Source organism: Maniola jurtina, chromosome 3, assembly GCF_905333055.1.
Source record: "Maniola jurtina chromosome 3, ilManJurt1.1, whole genome shotgun sequence".
Classification (NCBI taxonomy): domain Eukaryota; kingdom Metazoa; phylum Arthropoda; class Insecta; order Lepidoptera; family Nymphalidae; genus Maniola; species Maniola jurtina.
The window spans coordinates 12,388,223-12,411,881 of record NC_060031.1 but is presented as its reverse complement, the minus strand read 5'-3'; the positions used below and the strand labels follow the sequence as shown (position 1 = coordinate 12,411,881).

At 37.1% G+C, this 23,659-nt stretch overlaps 2 protein-coding genes across 6 annotated transcripts in view; one reads left to right on the top strand and one right to left on the bottom strand.

Annotated features, from left to right (window-relative positions):
• The first annotated feature begins 817 nt into the window (after nt 1-817).
• On the top strand, nt 818-12,664 carry LOC123880956 (ADP-ribosylation factor-like protein 6-interacting protein 1). Of its 2 annotated transcripts, XR_006799382.1 has the most exons (5): nt 818-1,006; nt 1,295-1,666; nt 2,031-2,387; nt 9,629-9,637; nt 12,653-12,664. XR_006799382.1 is itself a non-coding variant. In XM_045929401.1 (3 exons), the coding sequence occupies exons 1-3, from the start codon at nt 989-991 to the stop codon at nt 2,217-2,219; spliced, it is 579 nt and encodes a 192-aa protein (XP_045785357.1). In that variant the 5' UTR covers nt 818-988; the 3' UTR covers nt 2,220-3,628. The 2 variants fall into 2 exon arrangements, 1 of the variants encoding a protein (XP_045785357.1); XM_045929401.1 differs by lacking the exons at nt 9,629-9,637; nt 12,653-12,664 and having other exon boundaries at nt 2,031-3,628.
• The window catches only part of LOC123880933 (inositol hexakisphosphate and diphosphoinositol-pentakisphosphate kinase), a 28,877-nt gene continuing 10,032 nt past the window's right edge, over nt 4,815-23,659 (bottom strand). For 2 of the 4 annotated variants that reach the window (XM_045929355.1, XM_045929353.1), the window contains exons 11-28: nt 21,975-22,112; nt 21,246-21,477; nt 20,446-20,654; nt 19,849-20,075; nt 19,081-19,214; nt 18,302-18,416; nt 17,738-17,865; nt 17,045-17,159; nt 16,323-16,403; nt 15,940-16,025; nt 15,361-15,457; nt 15,024-15,108; nt 11,310-11,711; nt 10,538-10,720; nt 9,925-10,063; nt 8,309-8,415; nt 6,643-6,746; nt 4,815-6,510 (exon numbers count right to left, since the gene is read on the bottom strand). In XM_045929355.1, coding sequence (XP_045785311.1) covers nt 5,926-6,510; nt 6,643-6,746; nt 8,309-8,415; nt 9,925-10,063; nt 10,538-10,720; nt 11,310-11,711; nt 15,024-15,108; nt 15,361-15,457; nt 15,940-16,025; nt 16,323-16,403; nt 17,045-17,159; nt 17,738-17,865; nt 18,302-18,416; nt 19,081-19,214; nt 19,849-20,075; nt 20,446-20,654; nt 21,246-21,477; nt 21,975-22,112 — 3,167 coding nt within the window. In that variant the 3' untranslated portion in view covers nt 4,815-5,925. The remainder of the gene's footprint in view (nt 6,511-6,642; nt 6,747-8,308; nt 8,416-9,924; nt 10,064-10,537; nt 10,721-11,309; nt 11,712-15,023; nt 15,109-15,360; nt 15,458-15,939; nt 16,026-16,322; nt 16,404-17,044; nt 17,160-17,737; nt 17,866-18,301; nt 18,417-19,080; nt 19,215-19,848; nt 20,076-20,445; nt 20,655-21,245; nt 21,478-21,974; nt 22,113-23,659) is intronic. The other 2 variants (XM_045929354.1, XM_045929357.1) reach the window with 2 other exon arrangements.

Genomic DNA, 23,659 nt, shown 5'->3' with positions numbered 1-23,659 from the left:
AGGTACCTACAAGGTTTATACAATAGGTACTTCAGACAAATCCTGATTATACCCGGCTGAGTTTGTTATGGGCTCTTCTCAGACTTGGGCGCGTTGGGAACCCTCGTAGGTTTAAGTTTACGTAATTATCACCACTATAATATCATCTTCCAAATCTAACAAATCGGACAAACAAAAAGTGTACAATAGTACCTATTTTGAGTAAATGATTTTGAACCATAATTTTTTTAAATATTCATCATCATGATCAACCCATCGCTTGCCCACTACTGAGCACGGGTCTCGTCTCAAGATGAGAAGAGTTAAGGCCAAAGTCCGCCCTATTAACAAAGTACTCTGTGCCTGCCACACTGGCCAAGTGCAGATTGGTAGGCTTCACACACCTTTGAGAATATTACTGAGAACTCTTAGGCATAGGTTTCCTCAAGGTTTTCCTTCACTATTTAAGTTATTTAATTGCTTAAAACGCATATAATCACGAAGTCGTTGCTTGGCGCATACAATAATAATATAATTTCACAATCAATAGTTCCTGAATCCCTGTAGTTTAGGAGTGCTGTACCCTGCATCAAGATTGAGGCTTGGACTTGGAATTCAATTATGAAGTGTTTTTTGGTTCCTTCAATATTAATACACCACCGATAGTTGACGGGTATTAACTCTGCAGCATCAGAATTAAGGAGTTGAATTCAAAAAAATTAATGGGACCATCTTGCTAATTTCTATTGTTAAAAAAAATTAAATCGCTCCAGAAACCTCGAATCCAAGGCCGGGAAGATATTAAAAAAAAATGACAAGTTGACAGATCAATTGTTCTTAAATGTCATTGTCATTTGAAAAAAAAGAAGCGGTTGCGGTTTCGATTTTTCTCTAAAATTTACTCCACATTTTCTTTGTACAAAGAAATCAATTTACAGATTTATCTCCGATTAAATAATTCTGTATCAACGTCGTTTTCGTAGGTACTATCAACCTTACTACAAACAAAATGGCAGAAGCGATTCAGGTATGTACCTACAAACAACGTAATTATTTTTCACGTTAATTTAATATAATTTTTCATTGTTCTTTGTATATAAGTATATTAGGAGCTTTTACTATGAAAGCTATACAATGGATATAGTCATCAACCATGGAAATTGAATAAATAGCCTTTTCATTTCTAAATTTATTCATGTAGCAGCTATCTGACACCACTTCTGAACAAAGAGTTTTGAGTATAAAACGTAATGATACATATTTATTTAAGCTGCTGGTACGAATTAGGGTTGACTCAACTACTAAAACATTTCAGGAACAACAAGTGAAGAAACTGAAGCGGCTTTTGGAAGGCTGGCGTATGGCGCTCTTGCCTTTAAAATCTGTCTTCCTTTGGGAACAGCAATGGCATCCGTGCGCAATTTTTGCGTCGGTGACAATTTTTTTCTTAACAATTTGGCTCATGGACCTCAACACTCTTGCATCACTCGCAGTAGTTGGATTGGTACTGAACTTCGTAGATTTCATTATCCCGATAGTATGCAATACAGTGTATGGGCCTACGAGCTGGACTGGGCAAAAGGAGAAAATGTTTGAAGACATTTGCAGGAGCATTGTGATGAGTTACAATAAGACATTGGACCAAGTGAAATCTTTCTATTCTATGAGGGAGAATAGCCCTTCTTTGGTAAGTTCTACATTTCTGGTTGATTTTAGTAGCAAAACAATACCAAAGCCAAGACATATTATGGTAAATATGGTCATCATCAGCAGTCTATATGCTTCCACTTTTGAAGATAGTCCTGTCTGAGATGATGCCAGCACTCAGTCCTTAGCCTTTCTCATTCTTGATGTTGTTGATCTAATAAACATAGTTTGCAACTTTTACTTACATTTTTATATGACTAAACAAAATAGGGCTGACTAAACAGTTGAGCTTATTGAAAGTGCAGCATGTAGGATGAAAAAGCATAATAGGGACCACCTACTTTTAACTTTTGTAGTCTTAATTAATATAATAGTATGTAAAGTATTGTTTTTTTTATTTTCAGTATTACATAATCTCCATCAGCATGCTGTGCATCCTCGCCTGGATGGCCTCAACAATCAACAATGTATTTCTCCTATACATATTTTCCACAGTTGTATTGCTGTGGCCTGGCATCCAACAACAGGGAATATTTAACACTCTCACATCATTGATTTATAAAGCACCAAAAATTGCTCAGAAAACAGAGTAAACTTTTTGAAACAGTATTAAAAACTAGCTTTTCCACATTTAAGAATTTGTACCTACCTTATGATCTCTTTTGTATATTTGTGATATTTAACATTTTAAACTGTTTCATGCCTCGCATCCACTGAATGGGTCATATTACAAAAATTTGCTTAATATAATAATTGAACATGTACAATATTAGAAATGATCACCCAACCAACTGTGTCAACCATACTTTTGACAGTTTACACAGCAAATATGGACATGGTGGGTCCTTTCTCAGATTGTGTATGTAATATTTTAAATTATTGTTAAAGATTTTCATAATATTGGTTGCAATGTTGGTAATGTTAAAAAATGTAGCAAAGCAGCTAAAGCGGTTCATACATCTAGCAGTATATGCCATATCTCTTGGTATGTTTTGTAAGATATGTAATCAGCATTAGGTGTTAGCTTAGCATTTCACATTCCAACAACCTACCTGGTGGATAGCTCTAATGCCATAGAAATATGCTAAGCGAGTTCTTATGAGTTATAAATAAGCATTTTATTAATGTTAGCTAAAGTGTATAATGCATTGTTTAGTTTTGTAAACTGGTGCATTACCTTGGATGTAATAATACCAGTCTGTATTATTAACACCTCCCCATTGTTATCTTGATATGGTATATTATGACCTGTATTTTGCTTCTATGTTGAAGCCTTTATACCTGATGGTTTGATCAAAAATTCACCACTATAATATTTATATGTATAGTACATAGCCAGGTCAAAATCATATTTATTAAAAGGCTCTTACTGATAAAAGCTTATACATTGCTTATCCATGCTTGATACACATTTCTGTCATAATATATTTGCAGTGTGTAAACCATGTTTAAATTTTTATAAGTAGGGACCTAATGAATATTGGATTTATAGAAGTATCCATAGTGAGAAGCGCGCTGTGCAGTATAGTATAGAAAAACGTGTGACAGCATCAGGTCGAACTCGGGTCCTAGAAGTTGTTAATACAAGGAACTCTGTGAAGGAGGTTTAATTGCGACGCGTGCGTAGAAGTAATTTTAATGCAGTGATGTGACCTACATCTGTGCTGCCATCGCGTTTCATATTGAAAGCTTGATTGGTACCGAAATGAAAAATTGCTTGTACTGGGGCATTCACAGGTCTTGACTCTCACTGTTCAAAGATTATGGTGAATTTTTGATAGAACCCACAGATTTAGCTTCTTGGTTCCTTATAAACTTATAACGTCGACCTTAGACATGATAAATAGTACAATTGGTTTTAAGTTTTAAAATGTATCCATAGATTTTATTGTTGTATATTATTGTGATGTATGGTCTGGTCATTGGTTTAAGTTTAACTTAGCTTGTTCATTGTGAGCTTTAAAGTATATTGGGTTAAATTAAAGAGAAATTTAGTATAAAACGTTTTTTATTTTTTCATCATCATCGTCATCATCAGCCTGTGGACGTCCACTGCTGGACATAGGCCTTCCCTAAAGAGCGCCACCACACCCGGTCCTCAGCCTTCCTCATCCAGCCACTTCCCGCCAGCCGCTTTATATCGTCGGTCCATCGTGCTGGATTTTATTTTTTACGAAACAGATATCCAGCTATGCAACAACATCTATGTAAGTATCATTAGATGAATCATTCTGAACAAAATTGTGTTCAAACTGTCAAAATTAATAAAGCTCTTTTTTAACCCCCAACCCAAAAAGAGGGGTGTTGTAAGTTTGACGTGTGTTTGTGTATCTGTCTGTGGCATCGTAGCTCCTAAACAAATGATCCAATTTGGATTTAGTTTTTTTTTGTTTGAAATTTAATTTGATTGAGAGTGTTCTTAGCTATAATCCAAGAAAATCAGTTCCGCCATTTGAAGATTATCAGTTCTTTACTAGTTTTCTTATTAGACTATTAATATCCGACCAATACATATTAGTATCCAGCTAAATTGTAATACGGCGACGCACTGGCATGCTAGTTCGTAATGTGTATATATTTATTAGGTACCTACACAAACCATTTCAAGATAAAAAGTTTAAAAGCGTAAAGTGAAAAAACCCCCGACACAAAAGTATAAAATTAATAAGTATGTTATAATAAGTACCTATGTATGGCCCTTTTAAGTTTAAAATAATAGTAAAGTTTGTATTCAAGCGCTCGTTGCGTCGCGTCGGGGGACCGTTAAAAACAGAAACTTCTTTCTACAACGGATGACTTTCATAGCTTTTTCGAGCTAAGAAAATCGACGTACGCTTCGATAAAAACTTTACTGTTATTTAACTTATCTTTTTATTAAACATAAGTACTTATTATTTTATTTTAGAGGTTGGGGGTTCTTAAATTTTTATTTAATTTTGTTTGTAATGACCCTTCTACTGTGTGGTACATGTTTCCCAATTTCCGGTAGCTGGAGTTCCTCCCAAATAAATATGACAATATTTGGGTAACTATAAGTAATCAGACCCCATCAGTATCTATCGTTTCTCTCATCAAAATCTATTCAGCCGTTCTTGCATTAAGGTGAAATAATTCTTCAAAATCCATTTAGCCATTTCAGAATTCAGTCATAATAGTAGAGCTAAGGATGAATTAGAATAAAAAGATTATTTTCTTTAAAAGCCATATATTTCGTCCAAATTCTTATAACTATCTACTACAAGTTACATACATTTTCACTATAAGTTAATGGACAAGCAGAAAGCTTAATACACAAATATCACACATTTTTTTCTGATAGCTCTGAATTAGGGCACTTGTCCATTGAAGCAGAGTGGAGCGCAGATGTTTAGCAGACTAATCAGACTATTGATAGATGCCAATAATATTTACATGTCTTCTAGAGACTAGAGACTTCACAGATTTGTGTATTCCAATCTCCCCATATCATCGAACATATCTCCGCTCCGCTCCCCTTTAGTTGACAGGTACCTACTCTTAATATCAGAAAAATAGATTTTATTATCAACTAAATGATCATAATATACATAATAATTTGTGTAAAAAAATATATTTCACTAATGGAAAAGTATTTGGAAACAATGACATTATTTTAAAAGTATTGCAAAATATTCAAAAAAAAAAACAAACCACAAATTGGCTAAAAAATATAATGTGAATATTTTAATGTATGTAATAAAAAGGATGCAGATAAATTGTACCTACTGCAATTAGGGATTATTATTGAATAATATCCCAAGAAACCCTGGGAAACTTTGAGAAGGTGTCATAATAAATGCAAAAACTTAGTAATGTGGTTCCTCTACCCACCCCAATTCCCGAGTATAGAGAAACAGCACGCATATTTTATAACCTCAGTGACCATAAACATTTTAATAACTAATAATAATTTAGTTGCATGGTGTCTATGTATACCATCCCTGCTGGGGTCTATCACCAAACTTGTGTTTGTCGTCTCGGTGGTTATTTAAAAACATAGCTAATAATAAAGGTGTATCATTTAACTAATGTAATTTTTTTAACGTTGTGCAGATATTATAATAAAAATATAAAAGTATGAAGGCATAAAGTTATTACGTAGCTCTAAAAAAATCTACCTACCTACATGGGACTTTAATCACCTTGTAAAGTGCACACCTGTTATCATATCCATAGCACTTAACTTAGAAGACTTCCTTCTAAACTTTCAGCTTACAAGCACCAGCTCAAGTTTCCCTACTACTCCGGCCATGATTTGCTTATCATAATATAACACTACTTCTAACTACAATCATTTTCATGAATTGTGAAGCCTGGTTTCACATTAATCTGTTTAGCCTTAGTTACCATTGGATTGGCATCATTCGATAAATTTTCATCTACTGAATTTCTACCCTCGCTGGACATCCCAGCTCTTAATAAATCTTCATCAACTAGAGTGGTTGTAAACCTACTACCTGAAACTGCGTGAGAATTGTTATTACTCTTTTGGGCACTACTATCACTGTATCTTCTACAGCCATTGTTGAGGAGTTCGTTCTTTTTAGTTTTACATTTACTACTACTTTGTAAATTCAGCGAATCTATGTTGCTAACGTATTGCAAGCGACCCATTGCACATTTATTTTTGTCACTATCTACGTTTAAGTTTTTGCTACTTGATGGTATTTCTTTGTAAAAGTCTTCTTTTGTTTGTTGGAAGCTGCGACCGTACAGATCTAGGGCTACAGTGGTAGTATCTTCTATTTCTATCTTTGTTGTGCTTTTGGACTCGTAGAGTGGTGTCAAGTCATTCCTAATGACTCTAACTGGAGATCCGCACGGGTCTGCTGATAAAGTTTCTTCATCGTCTTCACCCTCTGCACTCTGAAAGAAAAAGTCAATTTAAACATGTCTGTCAAATATGAATCTGTTGAGTCGATGTACAAGCTGCACAAGAACTTGTTCTGTGGATATCTTTACAAAGGCCCTACGTCCAACAGTGGACCGTGGACTTACCAATAGGTCATGGTCAGTGATGGAGCCGGCGGTTGCCTCGTTGCTGTGGAACTCGGGCTCCGAGGTGACCGACACGGGCGTCACGTCGCCGCTAATAGACGAACCTGAATCAAATAAATATTTTTCCTCAACTGACTCAAAAGGTAAACAAGTCAACCCAGACGTTCTTACCGCGAACTAATAAAGAAACTGTGATACTGTGGAGAACCAAGGAACGTCAAATGTGCCATAATATTTACGTGAGTTCAAATATTTTTGTTCTACCATTCAAGAGCGCCACGTAGGGCAAGGGGATTCGCTAGTACCCGTGGCTTTTTCAAACCATTGGGTTACGTTTTTCCAAAGGGGGTCAAAAAAAAATCCGGAAAAATATGTTTTCTATGGAAATGAAACACGTTCAAATAATCTAGTTACAATGTATGGTAATTTGGGCAGGGTAGTAAAGTGGGTAATTTTCTCACATACAAACATGCGACAGAGATTTCTGTACAATAATCTTAAGTCATGCAGTCGTAATCGAGTAAACGAGTCAAAAGTTTTCGAGTATCCAACCGATATATCGTCAGAGTAAAATGGACCTACACTCTTTAATTTTAAGGTTCCAAGTCGCATACAACTTGCAACCCAAGCGGAAACTTTTATAAAATAAAAATCGGTTAATTCTGAATTCTTAACGACTTTAAAGCAAGAAGTTCATTTAACTCTTTAGTTTCGATACTCGAAATCTATCAACGTTGTCGAGATGTGCAAACTCTTACGGGTTCAGTTCAAAATAGATTTTGAGCTTTAGGAGCTAAACCTAGTTTGAAAGGGTTCAGCGTGCAAATGTATTATGAAAACATGCAGATACCGAAATGTTTTGCAGTAAGTAATCATCAATTTCACAGAAGAATAGTCATGAAGTGTAAGTAAGCAATTAAAGTTGTCAGAAAAAATAATAAATTAACCTATACAATTCATATATAACTCGTGCCAATAAAGAAACGGATCGAAAACGGTGCGTAAATCATTTCCTTTCACTCGCACACTATACTATGTATTTGTATTGAGTGCGAGTGATAGGGAATTATAAGCGCAGTCATTTTCGATTATTTTAAAATTGGCACGAGTTATACTGATAAACACAGGTAGAATTTTTGGTAGGTATATTTCATAGTTTGGTTCAATGAAATTGCTTAATTTGATTAGTAATTAAGTTTATACCCACTCTAAGTTATTTATAGTAGAACCAATGAAAATTAGTTGTTTTTAAAAGCACGCCAACAGCATTAAGTGTCATGTTTGTATAATATACTCGTATCTGATTATTATCCAAAATAAGTGCGCATTCGTGGGTGAGCACTAAATTTTCACGGACAATTTTGATGACGCCATATCTTGTATTTTAGTGACAGAAAGATTCGAATATAGGAAATATTTGCCGTGTATGTGTATGAGTGTGTGTGTACGACATATTTGTAATAGATACCACCTGCAGTCTATTTTTCTTTTTGCTAAGGTTGCCTGAACGATTAATAAGCGATAAGGCCGCCTTTCGTATCCTTTCTGTCAATGTTTTCTGGTACAAGTAATATGTATAATATTTACCGTATGTCTGGGTGTGTGTGGTGTGCGTGTGTGAGTGTGTTCGTGTGTGAGAGTATATTGTGTGTGTGCGTGTGGATACCTGCGGTGGGCGGCACGAGCGCGCGCAGGCCGGTGGAGAGCGCGCACAAGGTGGCCGGCTCGCCCCACTCGGGCGCTTTGCTGGCCACACATCTACTCCAATTGCTACTGCAATCCACAATGATCAATGCACGTCGCCCCCCTCCCTCCTCCACTCCTCCACGCCCGGTAGGCAAGCAGCTTTGTAATCAACTCTGACGCTTACCCGAGTAAATTTTTTACAAACGTAAAAAAACCTGCCTATTTTATTTAAAAAAAACAGAACTCCATGAAAGACCTAACCCTTTTCTGTTTTGTGTTAAGTAAAATTCAAACGGCGTCGAATCGAGAAAAAATAATTTTATAGAAATCTGTTTAGGTAAAAGAAAGTGCGTCCATTAGCCTCGTTAGTTAATTACAAAAGCTGACATTGCGTTTTTGAGGTATTCGTTTTAGCCACACACAATTTCTGTATGTACAACAAGTAGTACCAATAGTAGTAGTGATATTACTAAAAACTCAGCTCTAACAGTCGAAGATGGTTTTTAGTGAATAACTCTAAGAAAGAAAATAATAAAAACGAAGCCTTAAATTAGCACTTTTCTCATAAAATAGCACAAACAAGACAATGAGCGAAGTAGAGGCTTAAAAAAGTTTTCCGAATAATAATTTATAGTTATGCCAATCTAAAGTTAAAGTTCTTCCAAACATATACTGCTTAAAATTAGTTATTAATAATTATATTAATATTAGTTTTGTATAATTTTAGATTCGGAATACATGATTAAGTTTATAAATGACAGTCAAACACTTACATTCTATCGCTAATGTGAGTTAAACCTTCGTTTACACCCTTAGGTACATGCACTGTTTGGTGATGTAAATGATAGGCCACCGCAAACCAGACTTTTTGATCGACTGATAGTTTAGTTGGGCGCATTATGGGCAAAAAGAGTTAGTTGAGCACACGTTTAACAATATTTGACACTTTAGATAAAAAGTAAAAACACCTGTTTCTTGATAGGTTCTTTTCAGATCAGGTTGCGTTTGGAACTTTAGTTTTAACTTTTAAGTTAAAACTAAAGTTTTGTCTAAACTAGTGTCTTAAGACAATTTGTTTATTAAATTCAGAATTGACAATTTAATATAGTGAACAGTGGCTCCACTTTGACTTTGAATCTGTTTTCCACAAGGTAATACGATAGTTTCTATTATCAGATCGCAAAAATAGCAATTCACAGTAATTGATGTTTAATTGAAATAATTGGCTGAATTTGTTATTCTTGTTGCAACAATGTGCTTCAGCCAATAAGAGAGAGTGAGTCAGTTTCGCCAAACAGAGATAACTGCAGTCTTACTTATGTACACTACAGTATGGTATACTGTCCTTTGACTGCAGTTTTAGTTTTAAGTTTACGTAATTAATTAACACCACTATATCATATTAATTTGAATCTAACAATTCTGACCATCAAAAGGGGTACAATAGTACCTACTTTGATTAAAAGATTTTGAGTTTTATTCGTGCATTAGTGCCATTAGTCTGACTCCCATGTAATTAAAGCCGTATAAACTATCAGTCGATGGTTTAGTTGGTCTATACTCTGCGGTGGCGGTGTGAGGTGAGCGTGGGTATACCTTTCAGAGGAGTTGTTTTTGTTGTGTTCGGAGTTGGACGCGTAGTTGGAATTGGGGGAGGACGGGCCGGCGGACGACAGCCCGCTCGGCAGCTCCCCAGATGATGACATGAGAGACGATGGACCACTCCAACCAACACCTGGGTTGCACAAAGATATTAGATCATCATCATTATCATCTCAACCCATTGCTGAATTCTGAATGAATGAATGAAGCTGAATGGGTCTTCTCTCAGAATGAGAAGGGCTTAGGCTATAGTCCAAAACGCTGGCCAAGTGCAGATTAGCACACACATCTTTAAGGTGGATGAGACGGGTCTGCCCGCAAATTCAAATTTAATTTGGTTTTTCGCAATTTGTCAACTAATATGACAAAGTAGGCTTATGACACTTTTATTGCGCCAATGGCAGTGTCATCCTCACAGGTTTATTTAAAAATCTTTACTTGAAAGGGTCCAGTTTAAGAAATCAGCTCTAGTATCGACTAATTTGTGAGATTTAGTCGATACTAGAGCTAATTTCTTAAGAACCATAATATTTTTTTTTGACATTGCATTAGCTTAAAAAAACAAAATAAAAGGCCATTTTAACTAGCGATATAATAGCGCACTCACTGTTGGTCGGCGAAGGTTGCTTCGTGGCAGGTACCGGCGCGGGGTTCGAGGGAGGAGTCCCCAACAGCACGGGCGCCTCGGTCACACGCTCAAGGAAGTCGTCGAGTTGTCGCAGCGACAGCGCGTTGTGGAGCGTCTCCAAGGGACGGATGGCTGGTACTCCCCCGAAACCCTCCAACGCAGCTGAAAATATTACGTACATTTCCTTGCCTATTGAACTCTCAAAGCGTCATCCAAAGAACGCTGGAATTTAGCAGTCCTTTGTGATATTATTTGTGTTGAGATTCAGTTGCTTATGCTGCATGATATGAGATAAGGGTTTTCACACATACCTAAATACTATAGTAGAATTTATGCAATTGGCTAACTAAAATTGTATAGAATCTAATAAATACTAATTTATTCATGAGAATGCAGGTGACATAAAGATAAAATATCACAGTTTGAGAGCCTTATATATTAAACCAATAAATTACTCCATGTACGAAATATAATGCCTGCAGTTTAAGGTATCGCAATGATTACAAAAGGTAACAAACGGGCATGTCTGTTATCTCGCGGCTCAACCGGTGATCGGACGTTGAAGGGCACATGGCACAAAATATAGCTTACATTAAAGAAATGGTATAGCTTACATTAAAGAATAGCTTACATTAAAGGAATGGAACTTTTATACGGGAATACAAAAATGTTCTCACTGGATTTTTAAACACCTAAATCCACGCGAACGAAGTCCCGGTTAGCTAGTAAGAATATAACGCGGTATACTCACTGTTGCTGTTGGAAGCGGTGGGTATCATGACCCGCAGGTTGGGCGCGGAGCTGGAGCCGGAGATGACGGCGGTGCTGAAGAGCCCCTGCGCGCCGCCCAGCTTGCCGCGCGCCAGCCCCAACATCTTGAGGTAGCTCATCTGGCCGGCGATGCTGTGCCGCTGGCGCCGCCCTGCGCCCCACACGCTACAGTCGACGGCAGGCGAGGCCGCGCGCGACGCCGGCCACGAGCGGAGCCGAGCCGGCCCGCCCGCGCCGAACGTCAGCGCCGACAACGGCAGCTCGTTCGTCGACGACTCCACGCCCTCCACGTTCACGACGGGCACCACGAGCGGCGTTTGCGGACTATCGGGCGATGTGGGAGTCGACGCGGACCGCGATACGATTAGTGATGGCAAGTCTGCTATGTGGGGTTAGACGACGTGCGAACGGACGGTTACGTGATAGATGCGAGCGGAGTGGCGTTAGATACGGGGTGGTGATACAAATAAATATATTAGTGTCTCGCACGGGCTCCACGAGAAAGATAGATAAGAAACGGGCTGTAAAAATTCTACGTCATAGTTGTAAATCATTAAATTAAAATATATATATATATATATTATATAGGAATATAAAAATATTTCTCTCGTTGTTCATAATTTTGAATCAGATCAAAAAAAGTATTCAAATGGTTCCTTTCAATTAAATTAAGGATTTAAACTACATAGTTAATCTCAATATGAAGTTCAAACTCCTGAAGTATTTAAGTATTGTAAAAATGTCCCGTCCGTCACCATGGAGTAACCTGACGTCTATTGCGCAATAGTATTTTACATAGAGTCGAGAATTACTAAAGAAAGATTGAATTTTCTGAACATAATATCCCCGCGTTTCTCGTCTATCTTTTTCATACAAGTCTGTGGTGTTACAGAAGAAGATAATATAATAAATAAAATAGAGAAAATAAAAATATACGTCATACGTAAGATAAAGAGATAGAAAGAGATAAAAGATAGATCGGTGCATCGAAGCGTGCCGAATGACAGACTGCGATAGGACGCGCTCGAAGTAAGGTTCCAAGTCCGAAGCCCACCGCGCGCGGCGCGTGACGACTGTTCGGACAAACGACGCCTCACGCCGCGATGCTACTCCCGCGTTCACACAAGTGTGATCGAGGGAGAAGGAACACGGCTGAAGTCAGCGTTTGTTGCATATTCATCAATATCGATCATTCGGAAAGGAGCCAAACCCGAAACAGGGGTACTGCACTCATCTTTATAAACAATTTGTACCTGTGGGACAGCATTTAAGTTAACTGTTCCTTACAAAAAGTCCATATCACTCCAGTTTTTTCAGCAGAAGTTTTTTTCATAACCATTTTTAACCATTTGATTCCATAATAAAAATCGTTTATAATGATCACAGATACTAATCATACTATTTACCTAGTAGGGACGCTCGATATAGCGTGCACACAAAATGGCGCCCAACCAAGCGTATCGCGAATTAAATTTTTTGTGTAAAATAGTTCTCATGTTGACAAATGTCTTATCACTAATATTCCTTTTTAGTACGCTCACATTACGCTGCTATCAGCACAAAAATGTTAGACAAGTTGCTACAAAAATACGTCGTCAATTGCATACGTAGCGTACTATATAAATAGTATTATTATATAACTATGCCAGTGATGAGTAAAACAATTAACGACCACCTTTCGGGTTAAAACTCCTTTTCCGACCAACCTTGTAATGTAACTAATATTATTTGTTATTCGTTAGTTCTAAAACCATGCGAACTCAAACAATAGTCACACGCACACACGCATTCGCGAGGAGCAAGAGTGCAACGCAAACACACACAAGATCGCCGGCCAGAATGAGCTCAAGTCGGCAGCGGAGCGCCGCCGGGGCGAGGTTTCTACACACTCCAAAACACACAAGTCAAATAATACACAAAATAATAGGGTAGCTAACTCGATTACAATCCAAAAATTACTTTACTCGAAATTTAAAATAGAAAGAATTTCAAAAATCCAATCAAAATATATAAATTAGAAGCGTTTAACATCAGATAGTAGAGGTATTTGTTAAATCCAGGACGCAGGGCGTGACGTCACGCCCTTCGGTGGGCGTGCGAGAGAGATAGCGAGATGTTCCCAGTTTTCACTACGCTCTAACTCTTTCTTTAATAATTAAAATATTTAACCTAACCTTTTTCTCAATCAATTACGATACCGTTTCACAGAAAGCTTTATTATTCTTATGAGATCCAGCATGTTGCAGCTATTCAAGCCAATGTTCTCGTAGTCATACATAATAATGCATCTAATATCATAAATGCGAAAGTAAGTGTGTGTGTCTGTCCGTCTGCTAGCTTTTCACCGCCCATCCGTTTAACCGATATTCACAAAGATGACAGATCGCGACCATTAGCAGGTCGCTAAATGTCAAAGAAACAAAATCCAGGTGTAGGCCATATACTAGTATGAACTTATAATTCCCATCGCGTCTCATCGCACCGCCACCGTGGTTCATTTTGTTAATGCTAACTAATACAGATGTTACAGCTAAATACAAGAGTTATGAAATAATCATCATGCATGGATTTAGCCTACACTAAATTACGTCAATATGTAATCTCAATTAATAAAGATTTTCTTTACGTAAGTATTTTTTTTAAAGTACTTTTAGTCTATGATATTCCATAACCAAATTTTATACTAATACGATCTTATTAAATGCCAACATGTGTCTATCCGTCTGTCCGTTACATTTGCACGGCTCAATCGCTGCTCTTAAGGAAATGAGGCACAAAGATAGTTTGCTTTTTGGAACCGGAAACCAACAAGTTCCCGCGGGGTTTTTAATCTAAATCCACAAGAAAGCCAAGTGAAAAAGCTAGTTATTAATAAAACTGGAGGAAAACTCAAATGATTGACTCATCAAATGTTGATAGCAAAAATAATCTAATAAAACTTGAAGTGAAACTATTAGATACAGCAGTTTGCCAAAGCGCGGACAGGCAAGAAGTGATCTTTAACCAAACTACTAGAATATAATGAAAAGGATATAATAATGTAATCGAAAAATGCTGTGGAACCCCCCACTTACATTTATAGGCTTTCATTTTTTGAGCACTAAACTATCACACTAGAAATAGATCGATATAAAATCAAGCTCACAAGTATCGCGACTATGTATTATGTTATAGCATTTTGATAAAAGAGTGACTGGCGAATTTTTCTAAACTAACATTTCGAAAACAGTGTAACAAGTGTAAATTAAAAATTTATAACACCGTCCACAAGTGAAGGTTACAGTAACTAGAAAAAAGCTGATAACTTTCAAACGGCTGAACCGATTTTCTTGGATGATAGCTAAGAACACTCTCGATCAAGCCACCTTCCAAAAAAAAAAAAAATTAAATTAAAATCGGTTCATTCGTTTAGGCGCTACGATGCCACAGACAGATACACAGAGACACACGTCAAGAGGGGTGTTATAAGAACACCCCTCTTTTTGGGTCGGGGGTTAAAAAGAATTCAATAAGAAGAATTCAATAATAATTCAATAATAAGAAGAATTTCAATACGGACTCATAGCATTATTGACGTGAATTGAAAATCATTATTATAGTATTAATACACGCACAAACGCAAATTACTGTATTAATGTACGCACAAACGCGAGCCAATTAGTGTGTGTTGTGTGTGTGGTGTGCGCACACTTACCATTGTCGTGTGTCTGTTTGTGTTGGTCGTAGCTACGCGCGCGCGGCTGCGGGTCCTCCGCTTCTTTTGATTCTTTTTCTTCACTCTAAAATAGTGAGATATATTTTTTCCATATAGTTTCATAAGTAGGTAGGTAGGTTTATGTACATTTAGTTTGTTATATTTTGTATAAGAAAGTTTGCTAAGAATAACTATATTGTTTATTATTTTATTGACTTAATAAACTACTATAATGCTGACTGCTGTTTTTTGACATTTTAGTCATACATGTCTAACACCAATCACTTGGAATTTGGGGCGCTCAGCTTCGCTTGTCTAGAATCATAATAATGGTTACCTGATTATTGGGCGTATGTGAGCGCGCTCGTAGCTCCTCACTGAGGCGCGCCGCTAGCGTCGATGCCTCATGACCACTCACCGTGTAGTGTAGGTTACTGCAAATCATTCGCACTTATTTATTTCTTTTAGATCGATGGCGGAATGCGTGTTCCTTACTTATTTATATTTCGATGATATACCTACTTAGACACAATATGTAGCTTATTCTATAGACGAGAAAAATTTACTTTTACAGGAGTTATTGAATCGTCAAGTAAATATACCACTATGCTATTTACAAATTAATTTTATTTTAATCGTGACCGAAAAATATAGCACCAATTAGTGCAGAATTTAATCCATACATAATAATATAAGTGTGTCTGTCAGTCTGTCTGTCTTCTAGCTTTTCACTGCCTAATATTTTAACAGATTTCAATGAAATTTTGTACAGAGTTAGCTTACATTCCAGGGAATGACATAGGCTTACATACAGACATACTTTTTATCCCGGAAAATCAAAGAGTATGGGATTTTCAAAACACCTAAATCCACGCAGAGGAAGTCGCGGGCATCATCTAGTTATCAAATAACTTACCAAATAGGTATAGGATCTGACGGTCTCAATTTGGAACTGATTATTTTTCTCGGCGAAAATGTGTTGTCTAGTTCATCCAAAGTGTCCTGAAATGGTAATTGATCAAAGTTATCACCACAATGGAGTTACGAAAATACGTGCAGATAGTGAATATGGACATCTTTCAGTGATCGTAAACAAGTAGTCTGAATTTTATAATTTTTATGATAGTGTTTTTACCTACACTTCAAGGAAATTTCTAAATTCTAAATTTTTAAATACATATCAAAACTTGCGGAACCGGCAGGATGACCTCGTACTGTGAGCCTACACGTCTTGCGGTTCCTAGGGCTGTAGCGCTTTGATGATGATTGATTCTAGGTTTGTATAACTGTATAACTCACGGGTTGCAAAGTCTCCTGGCTGGCCATCTGGTCGTCTTCGCCTTCCTCCTCGATACATTTCACTTCGTCAGAAGGGCTCTGCTGTAAGCAAGCGTGTGAAGTGTTCAACAAATTCCAAAGAAATAAATTGACTAATTAGTGTTTCTTTTTTAGCAATATTGAAAAGAAAAAGATGCAGATACTCTAATGCTAGCCATACACGATCAAGTTTACCATCAAGATAGATAGATAGAAGACTTGATTGCCCACAAAACAAGAAAAAAAAAACCAAGAAAAAACAAGAAACTATAAACTAAAAACAATTGTATGCAAAGGCGGCTTTATTGCTTAGAGCAATCTCCACCAGGTAATCTTTGGTGAAAGGAGAGACTTTTTAGGAGGGAATTACATTACATACATAATCTTATTCAGTAGTATCAGTAGTATAATATATGTATACCTAAATGTGCGGTGTATGGCTCCAAGTATGCATGATGTCATGCAAACTTGATCGTGTATGGCTACCGTAAATTTAGTTTTTTTTTTTTTTACTCTTTATTGAAAAGCTTAGTCACTAAGTGACTATGTCGCTTTATTATTTACAATCATCATAACTTACCCTCGAATCTTAAAAAATATTCTACTTAACTTATATAGTAATTTAGCTTTTAGTTCAGAGAAAGATATCAGAATGAACGCCGTTATCTGATATGTGGGCGGAGCAGAGTGAATGATGTACTTACCGAGTTGTTGGTGGTGGAATGGTTTCGGCTGTGCGGTCGGAAGCCGGGGCCGGGTGGTAAGTTCTTCTGCACGCAACAATTGACGCCGGGACTGAAGTGCAGCTCCACGTGGAACCTACGATATGTTCATTAGATGTTTAGTGCCTTACCACAAAAACGTTAAACGCCTGTTTATTTTAAACCTGACAGATTTCCCATCCAAAAACTTTCAAATCGTCAATTCATCAGTTAAACTTACTTTATTTACTGTAGTAAGCGTTCTATTTATTGCAGTAAGGTTATTGTTAGCGTACATTTTGAGCTGTGTTAAGTTGGATAAGTAATAAGGAATACAATTTGGGCCAATTTTTTTTCAACAGCAAATACAATTATTATGCCTAAAAATTTTGTTTTTTTAAGTCTTAAGTCATCTTCGCATTATTGTCTTTCTAATTAAACTGATTTGGTGCACATCGGTTGGATGGTTACAAAGTCTATAACGGACATAAGTAGAAACTTTTTGTGTTTTATATATTAGGAAAATTATTAAAGAGGGATTATCTAAGGTTATAGGCTTAGTTTGTGAACATTTTGAAAAAGTAAGCTGCCGGTATGATGACGAAAACGTATCTCTGAGAGTTTCCGTGGCGTGCGCTGCATAATTACTACCGGTGCGAAGTCAGGGTGGTTCGCTAGTTAAGGAATGAAAGTTACCTTTCCTCAGAGCAGGGGTCTTTCGTGGGATCCTCGTAGAGCATGACGACGATCTGAGACATGTAGTTGAGCTCTGACACCATCGACACGTACTCCATCGCACGCCGCCATTGTTCGTCGTTCAAGATCTACACAAAAAAGACAACTTTTGAAATCTGATTTATTTAATGTTTTCGTCATTCTATTTTTTTTTTAATATATTTTCCAAAAGGAACATAAATAAGTCAACTCCAAACATCTAAACATAGAAATAGTAGTTCAGATCGCACAGTGCTTCAGCCCAAAATTTAATAAACACCTCTTTCTATTGCGTAAACTTTTATCTCTAAACTAAGACTTACGCGAGAACGTAGAATGGGCGCGGGAGCGTAGAAGGGGTGCATCCCGAATGACCCGAAATATACAGGATGTATTATAATTATTACAACACTAGCAAAAACTTAGCAATGCTGTACGAGCTGAATTGAACTTTATTGCCTCGTGAGAAAAGTCGCTATTTATTTAAACGTTTTGCGGAGTGAGCCTTCTGTACTTGTAAGCTAGTATGTGATAGACAATACATACATCGAGTAGTCCGCCGAAGCGCAGCACAGTGAGCAGGGAGTGCACGTGGCTCTCGCTGGTGAAGTAGAGGCGGGTGCGCACGTGCCGGCCCGGACTCGACACGCCGTGGCTGTACCTGACAGGGATATCCGATAATCAAACACAACACTCAAGCTCCTATTTATATGTATTTAAAGGCCGATTTTTCAAGCACCAAATGTTACTTGACTGCAACATAAATACATTTTGACTAGCGCTATAAATGTTCCACTGGATGCGGCATTTACAATAGGATAGTTAACATGTACCAATGAACATCAGGATCCGCACTCCTATCAATCGAAATTCACTTTAAGCGCAATCTGTTTCTATGAACATAACTAGTTAAATTGTGAGTATAGGTACCAAAGCTACCTACACTCAAACAATATGATACTGTGAATAATAATTTAGTATTGCCACCCTTAGATTTTTACAAACGGACTGCGTCTAAAGTTTATTGAGTGTGGACACCAACGTTTGTTGAACATTTTGTTACTGACACTACTACTGATTTTGATAGTGTTTATAGAAAATCCTTGAATTTAGGGTTCCGTGTGACAAAAGGGAAAAAGAAACCTAGATCACTCCTTAGAATAGAAATTAATAGCAAAATACTTAGATCTACGCTCCCTTGCAGCTGTAAGGAAATCAAGTTTTGTTTAAAGCACACTCAGAACAAACAAGAGCTAAAAACTTTTGCTACCTTGGTATGGGATATTACTGAAAAGAATTTCTCAGATTACACTAAGTTACTTTACCTTGGATTGAGCCTGTTAACATTCTCTTCTGACTCTTCAATATTCCTCTGTAAATCTGCGCGTATTTTCTTGAGCAGCGGAGTACATATCCCTTGACCTATCGTCAGTTTTTCTTGCATTGTTAATCCATATTCCTGTAAAAAAAAACAAAAGTTTATTAGGATATCTATTAATGGATTAAATCCAGTAACATGAGCTGAAAGATTTCAAGCGTAAGTTCTTGAGATTTGTACACCTTAATCATAGTATTAGGCTAGGTAAGGTACCATTTTGTCTTACAATCGAAAGATTATATTAGATCCGCTAGGATTGCTAATATTCATCTAGTGAATAGTTATAATGAGAAAATTGCAGAAAACATTTTCACATCGAACCTTAGAAAGAGATAACGGTTTCGTAGAGCGTTGTCTCTGTCGTTGAGACCATGAAAAACGTCATATATGTAGAGATGCAATACCTACTTCCTGCCGGTCACACGGAAAACCTGAAAGGCCAACCTTGAATAATATCGCTCGCAACTTTCTCTTCATCGTTTCAATAGCGTTCAGATATGGCGCATTCCCAATAAGTATTCAATAAATTGCAGTGAAAGTTTCTGACCTTAATTCGGTAAGTTTTCTAAAAATAATCAAAAAACCTTTTCACCTTTTCATCGTTTCAATAGCGTTCAGATATAGCGCATTCCCAATAAGTATTCAATAAATTGCAGTGAAAGTTTCTGACCTTAATTCGGTAAGTTTTCTAAAAATAATCAAAAAACCTTTTCACCTGGGGTATGACAATATCAGCCAAGTACTTGGCGTAGATATACAGCTCCTCGGCCAAGTCGAACTGCAGCGTGTGCTGGTTGTGCTGCAGGTCGTACTTGATACAGTCGTATATGTCAGGGATTTTCGATATGTCGTACGTTTTGTTCTTCGTGCAAAAGTCCTTTTCGATCTTTCCCCAGCGCCGGCCCATTAGTTCCCATGTCTCGCCGTGGTATAAAATTGTATCTGTTGAAATAAAATTCTATGAGTTTTAAGTCTCTGCAGTTGGAATTCTTGAATTTTGTCTTTTAAATGGTTAGAATCGCAGACCTGCGCGCGTTTGGAACTCTCGTAGCTCGGTTTTTTAACTAAATTGCAACAGAACTAAAATGTCAGGAAATGGTGTTTAAATGAAATGTGTTTCTTCCCACTCTCTGCACCACATACCTACTCATATAAGTAGTTATTCCTATGACAATTTAGAAACAAGCTAAAAATAAAGGCGCAAACACATTATGTGTAAGTGTATCGTGATCTGGCAGAACGCGAGTAAAATTATGTTGCAGGATACAGTGTTTTTTTTTGCAGATATTGTTTGCAAGTAAAATCTTCTCACCTTTAGTCTTGGGGTCGTCCTTCTTCGCGAGCACGATACGCACGAGGTGCTTGATGAGCCCGTGCACGTGCGCGCACGTCTGCGCGGGATTCTTCACGAAGTCCAGAGCTGCTGCTATGCTGAGCGACGCGCAAGGATTGATCCGTGCGCGATCCTCAGCGCTGAACTCGCGGTCGACTTGCATCGCCTCGTGAAGACGTGCCTTTGCCCTGAGGTTATTACATATTGATTTTAGCAAACGCCCCATGGCGGTCACCATTAACGATGAATAAAAAAGACAGCAAAGTAAATTTCGTTTGCAGCATAAAATTAATTACAGGCGAATGCGTCTGTACTGTATTTTGTGATAAGTACCCTATTGTACCTGACAAATAGACCGTATAAGCTGGTTGATCAACCATTTTGTTGCTTTAATCCTTATTAAAATGAATATATTATATGAGTAAATATAAGAAATAGGGGCTATAATGTAATCAAGTTTAAAATATGTATATAAGCTGATGCTGCAACATCCAGAGTCCCAAAATTCTGTGAATTTATGATCAAATCTACTCTCTATTTATTTATTTAGGAATCTTTATTGCACATACACATACAGGAGGACAATACAAGATACAGAAGGGTGCAAAGGCGGTCTTATTGTTAGTGCAATCTCTTACAGACAACCCTTGCAGGGTTTAGTTGACCAGAGGTCCAATTGGAAAATAAGTATTCTACCACACATCCTCAATAAATAAATTCAGAAAAGAATAAGTTTTCTAATAAATACTACTTAGAATTAATATCTTATTATGACTTACATATTCTGCATTTTAGAAGAATCACAATCGTTATCCAGCAATCCATTGGTATTGGCGGATTTGACCATTTGCACCAGTATGGGCGTCAGTTCACCCTCCAAGGCCAAAAGCCCTTTAGCGAAGGCAGCTGCCGTCATTTGCACTCGGCCTTCGTCTGAGGCGTATATCTTGAGATCGTGTCGGAAGGTCGAGTGTAATCGCAGGAGACCTAAGCCTTGGGTGCCACCTTCACCTGCGCAACATTGTCACTGATATACCGAAACTCGACGATAGATACTGATGATATGACTTAAATATCGGCGAGTATAATAAGAAAGTAATTATTATTAATAGGTATAATACCTAATTAAGACTCTATTAAAGATATTTGCGATACAACTTAGTTTTTCACTGTTAAAATTTAAAGATATTTGCGATACAACTTAGTTATCGTTATCGTTTAGTTCGTGTGGTGAATTAACAAATTAAAAACAAGTTCTTCATTCATAGTCATAAGCAACTAGCTGATACCCGCGACTTCATTCCCGTGGATATAGGTTTTTAGAAGTTCCGTGGGAACTCGATTTTCCGGGATAAAAAGTAGCTTATGTGTTAATCCAGGGTACAATCTATCTTCATTCCACAGCCAAATCTGTCCAGTAGTTTTTGCGTGAAAGAGTAACAAACATCCATCCATACATACAAACTTTCGCGTTTATAATATTAAGTAGGATTACAATATCGTCTGACCTGGTATATGGCGGCCCTGGCCCCCGGGGTACATGCAGCGGAACATGCGGCCCAGCTCCTCGGCCTGTATGCGGCCCGCGGGCGTCAGCTCGCCGCCCCACTTCAGTATCAACACTAGAGAAGGCTCGCCGTCGCAACCTATTCATATTGCATACAATCTATTTTTCCTTAAGAGAAGTTTCCCTAGCACGCTCTCCAATGCTCTTCATACAACTATACTTAGTTGGATTCTCATCTGAATATCAACCAATCAAATTCAATGAAATTTTGTTAACAGGTTCTAGAAACAAGTAACTGTGTCTATGGTTTGCCAAATTTCAGTAATGTGTAGTTTCAAAGATACACAGGACCCAAAGATTTATTAAATCTTTGAGGCCATGTCACTTTGAAACTACACATTTTTAGGAGATCTAGCAAACCACTAACCACTAACACAGATATTTGTTTCTTCAAAATTTCATTGGGTTTGACTATTATTTTCAAATGAGAGCTACGTTTGTTTCAAGCGTGCTACGAATAACCTTCTCTTAACTGACTTTAAAGCCACAGCCTCAACAACAGTGGTGAGCGGGGCGGAGATACAATACGCATTCATTTATTTGGTGCCGCGCTGTCATCCTTCCCCTCATACGGGGCGTATTGTCGCCCCGCCTTCCGTTGTCGTCTAGACCACGACCAAAATTTAAACAAATAAGTTCCCGCTGAAACGCGTAAGAAGACGATTTTTTTTTTATTTTTTAATAAAAAATATTGTTATCGTGAACAATCATTGAAATCGTGATTTCAGTGAAAAATCTATCTCCAAAATGTCTAAGCGCGAAGTTTACGCTTTCTCCGAGGCTTCATTTGTTTATCATTAAGTCAGCTAAGGAAAACTAACTTAAAACTTAGGGTAAATTAACTTAAATAAAATAATAATAAATTAACTTGATAGAAAAACCTGTGACTGACAGGCACATTATTTTCGCTCTCGCTATCAAAAATATCGTCAAACAATGACTGTCTGTGCAATTGATTGGAAAAAATAATAAGTATTACCCAACAATATAATAAAACTAGGAATTGTACCTATAGTAGGTATTCGTGCAATCCGTTCAAATCCTAAAAATTGTAAAAACGAAGCATTTATGAACAAATGTTTAGGTGGTGGCTGTGGGAATTTTAAACATTTTGATAATAAAATAAATTATAACGAAGACGCTTGTCAAAATGCGCCCTATTATGAAATTAATGCAGACTATCAAATAAAATTCTTCCATTTGCATGAGGACTTTGATCGTATGGACCCGTGGGGATGGCATGATAAATATCTATCCATTAGACTAACTACTATTTCAATCAAGCTATCATGAAAACTTGGTATGTGGGCGCCATATTACTAGTTTTCCATTTTATTAATGGTGATTCACTATAAAGTAAGCTCTTGAATGTTTGTTTTTTAAATAAATAATTAAAAAGTTATTAAAGGAATATGCCATTAAGCTAGGCTTTATAATAAAACGAAATACTTATATTTACCTACTATGCAATATGACTATGTAGATGAATATTCTTTCACAACAATATTCGAATATAAAATATGATTGTTACACCCATATATAATCTTAGAATCCATGCAAATGTGTTACAAACAATTAATATAAAGGACTTCAAACTGTGTAATGAGTCTGTGTAACCAGACCGGT

What these genes read in the sequence shown, in the direction of transcription:
- LOC123880956 (XM_045929401.1), top strand. An exon ending in GGGAGAATAGCCCTTCTTTG is followed by an intron (nt 1,667 to 2,030) that starts GTAAGTTCTACA and finishes TTTTATTTTCAG; the next exon opens with TATTACATAATCTCCATCAG.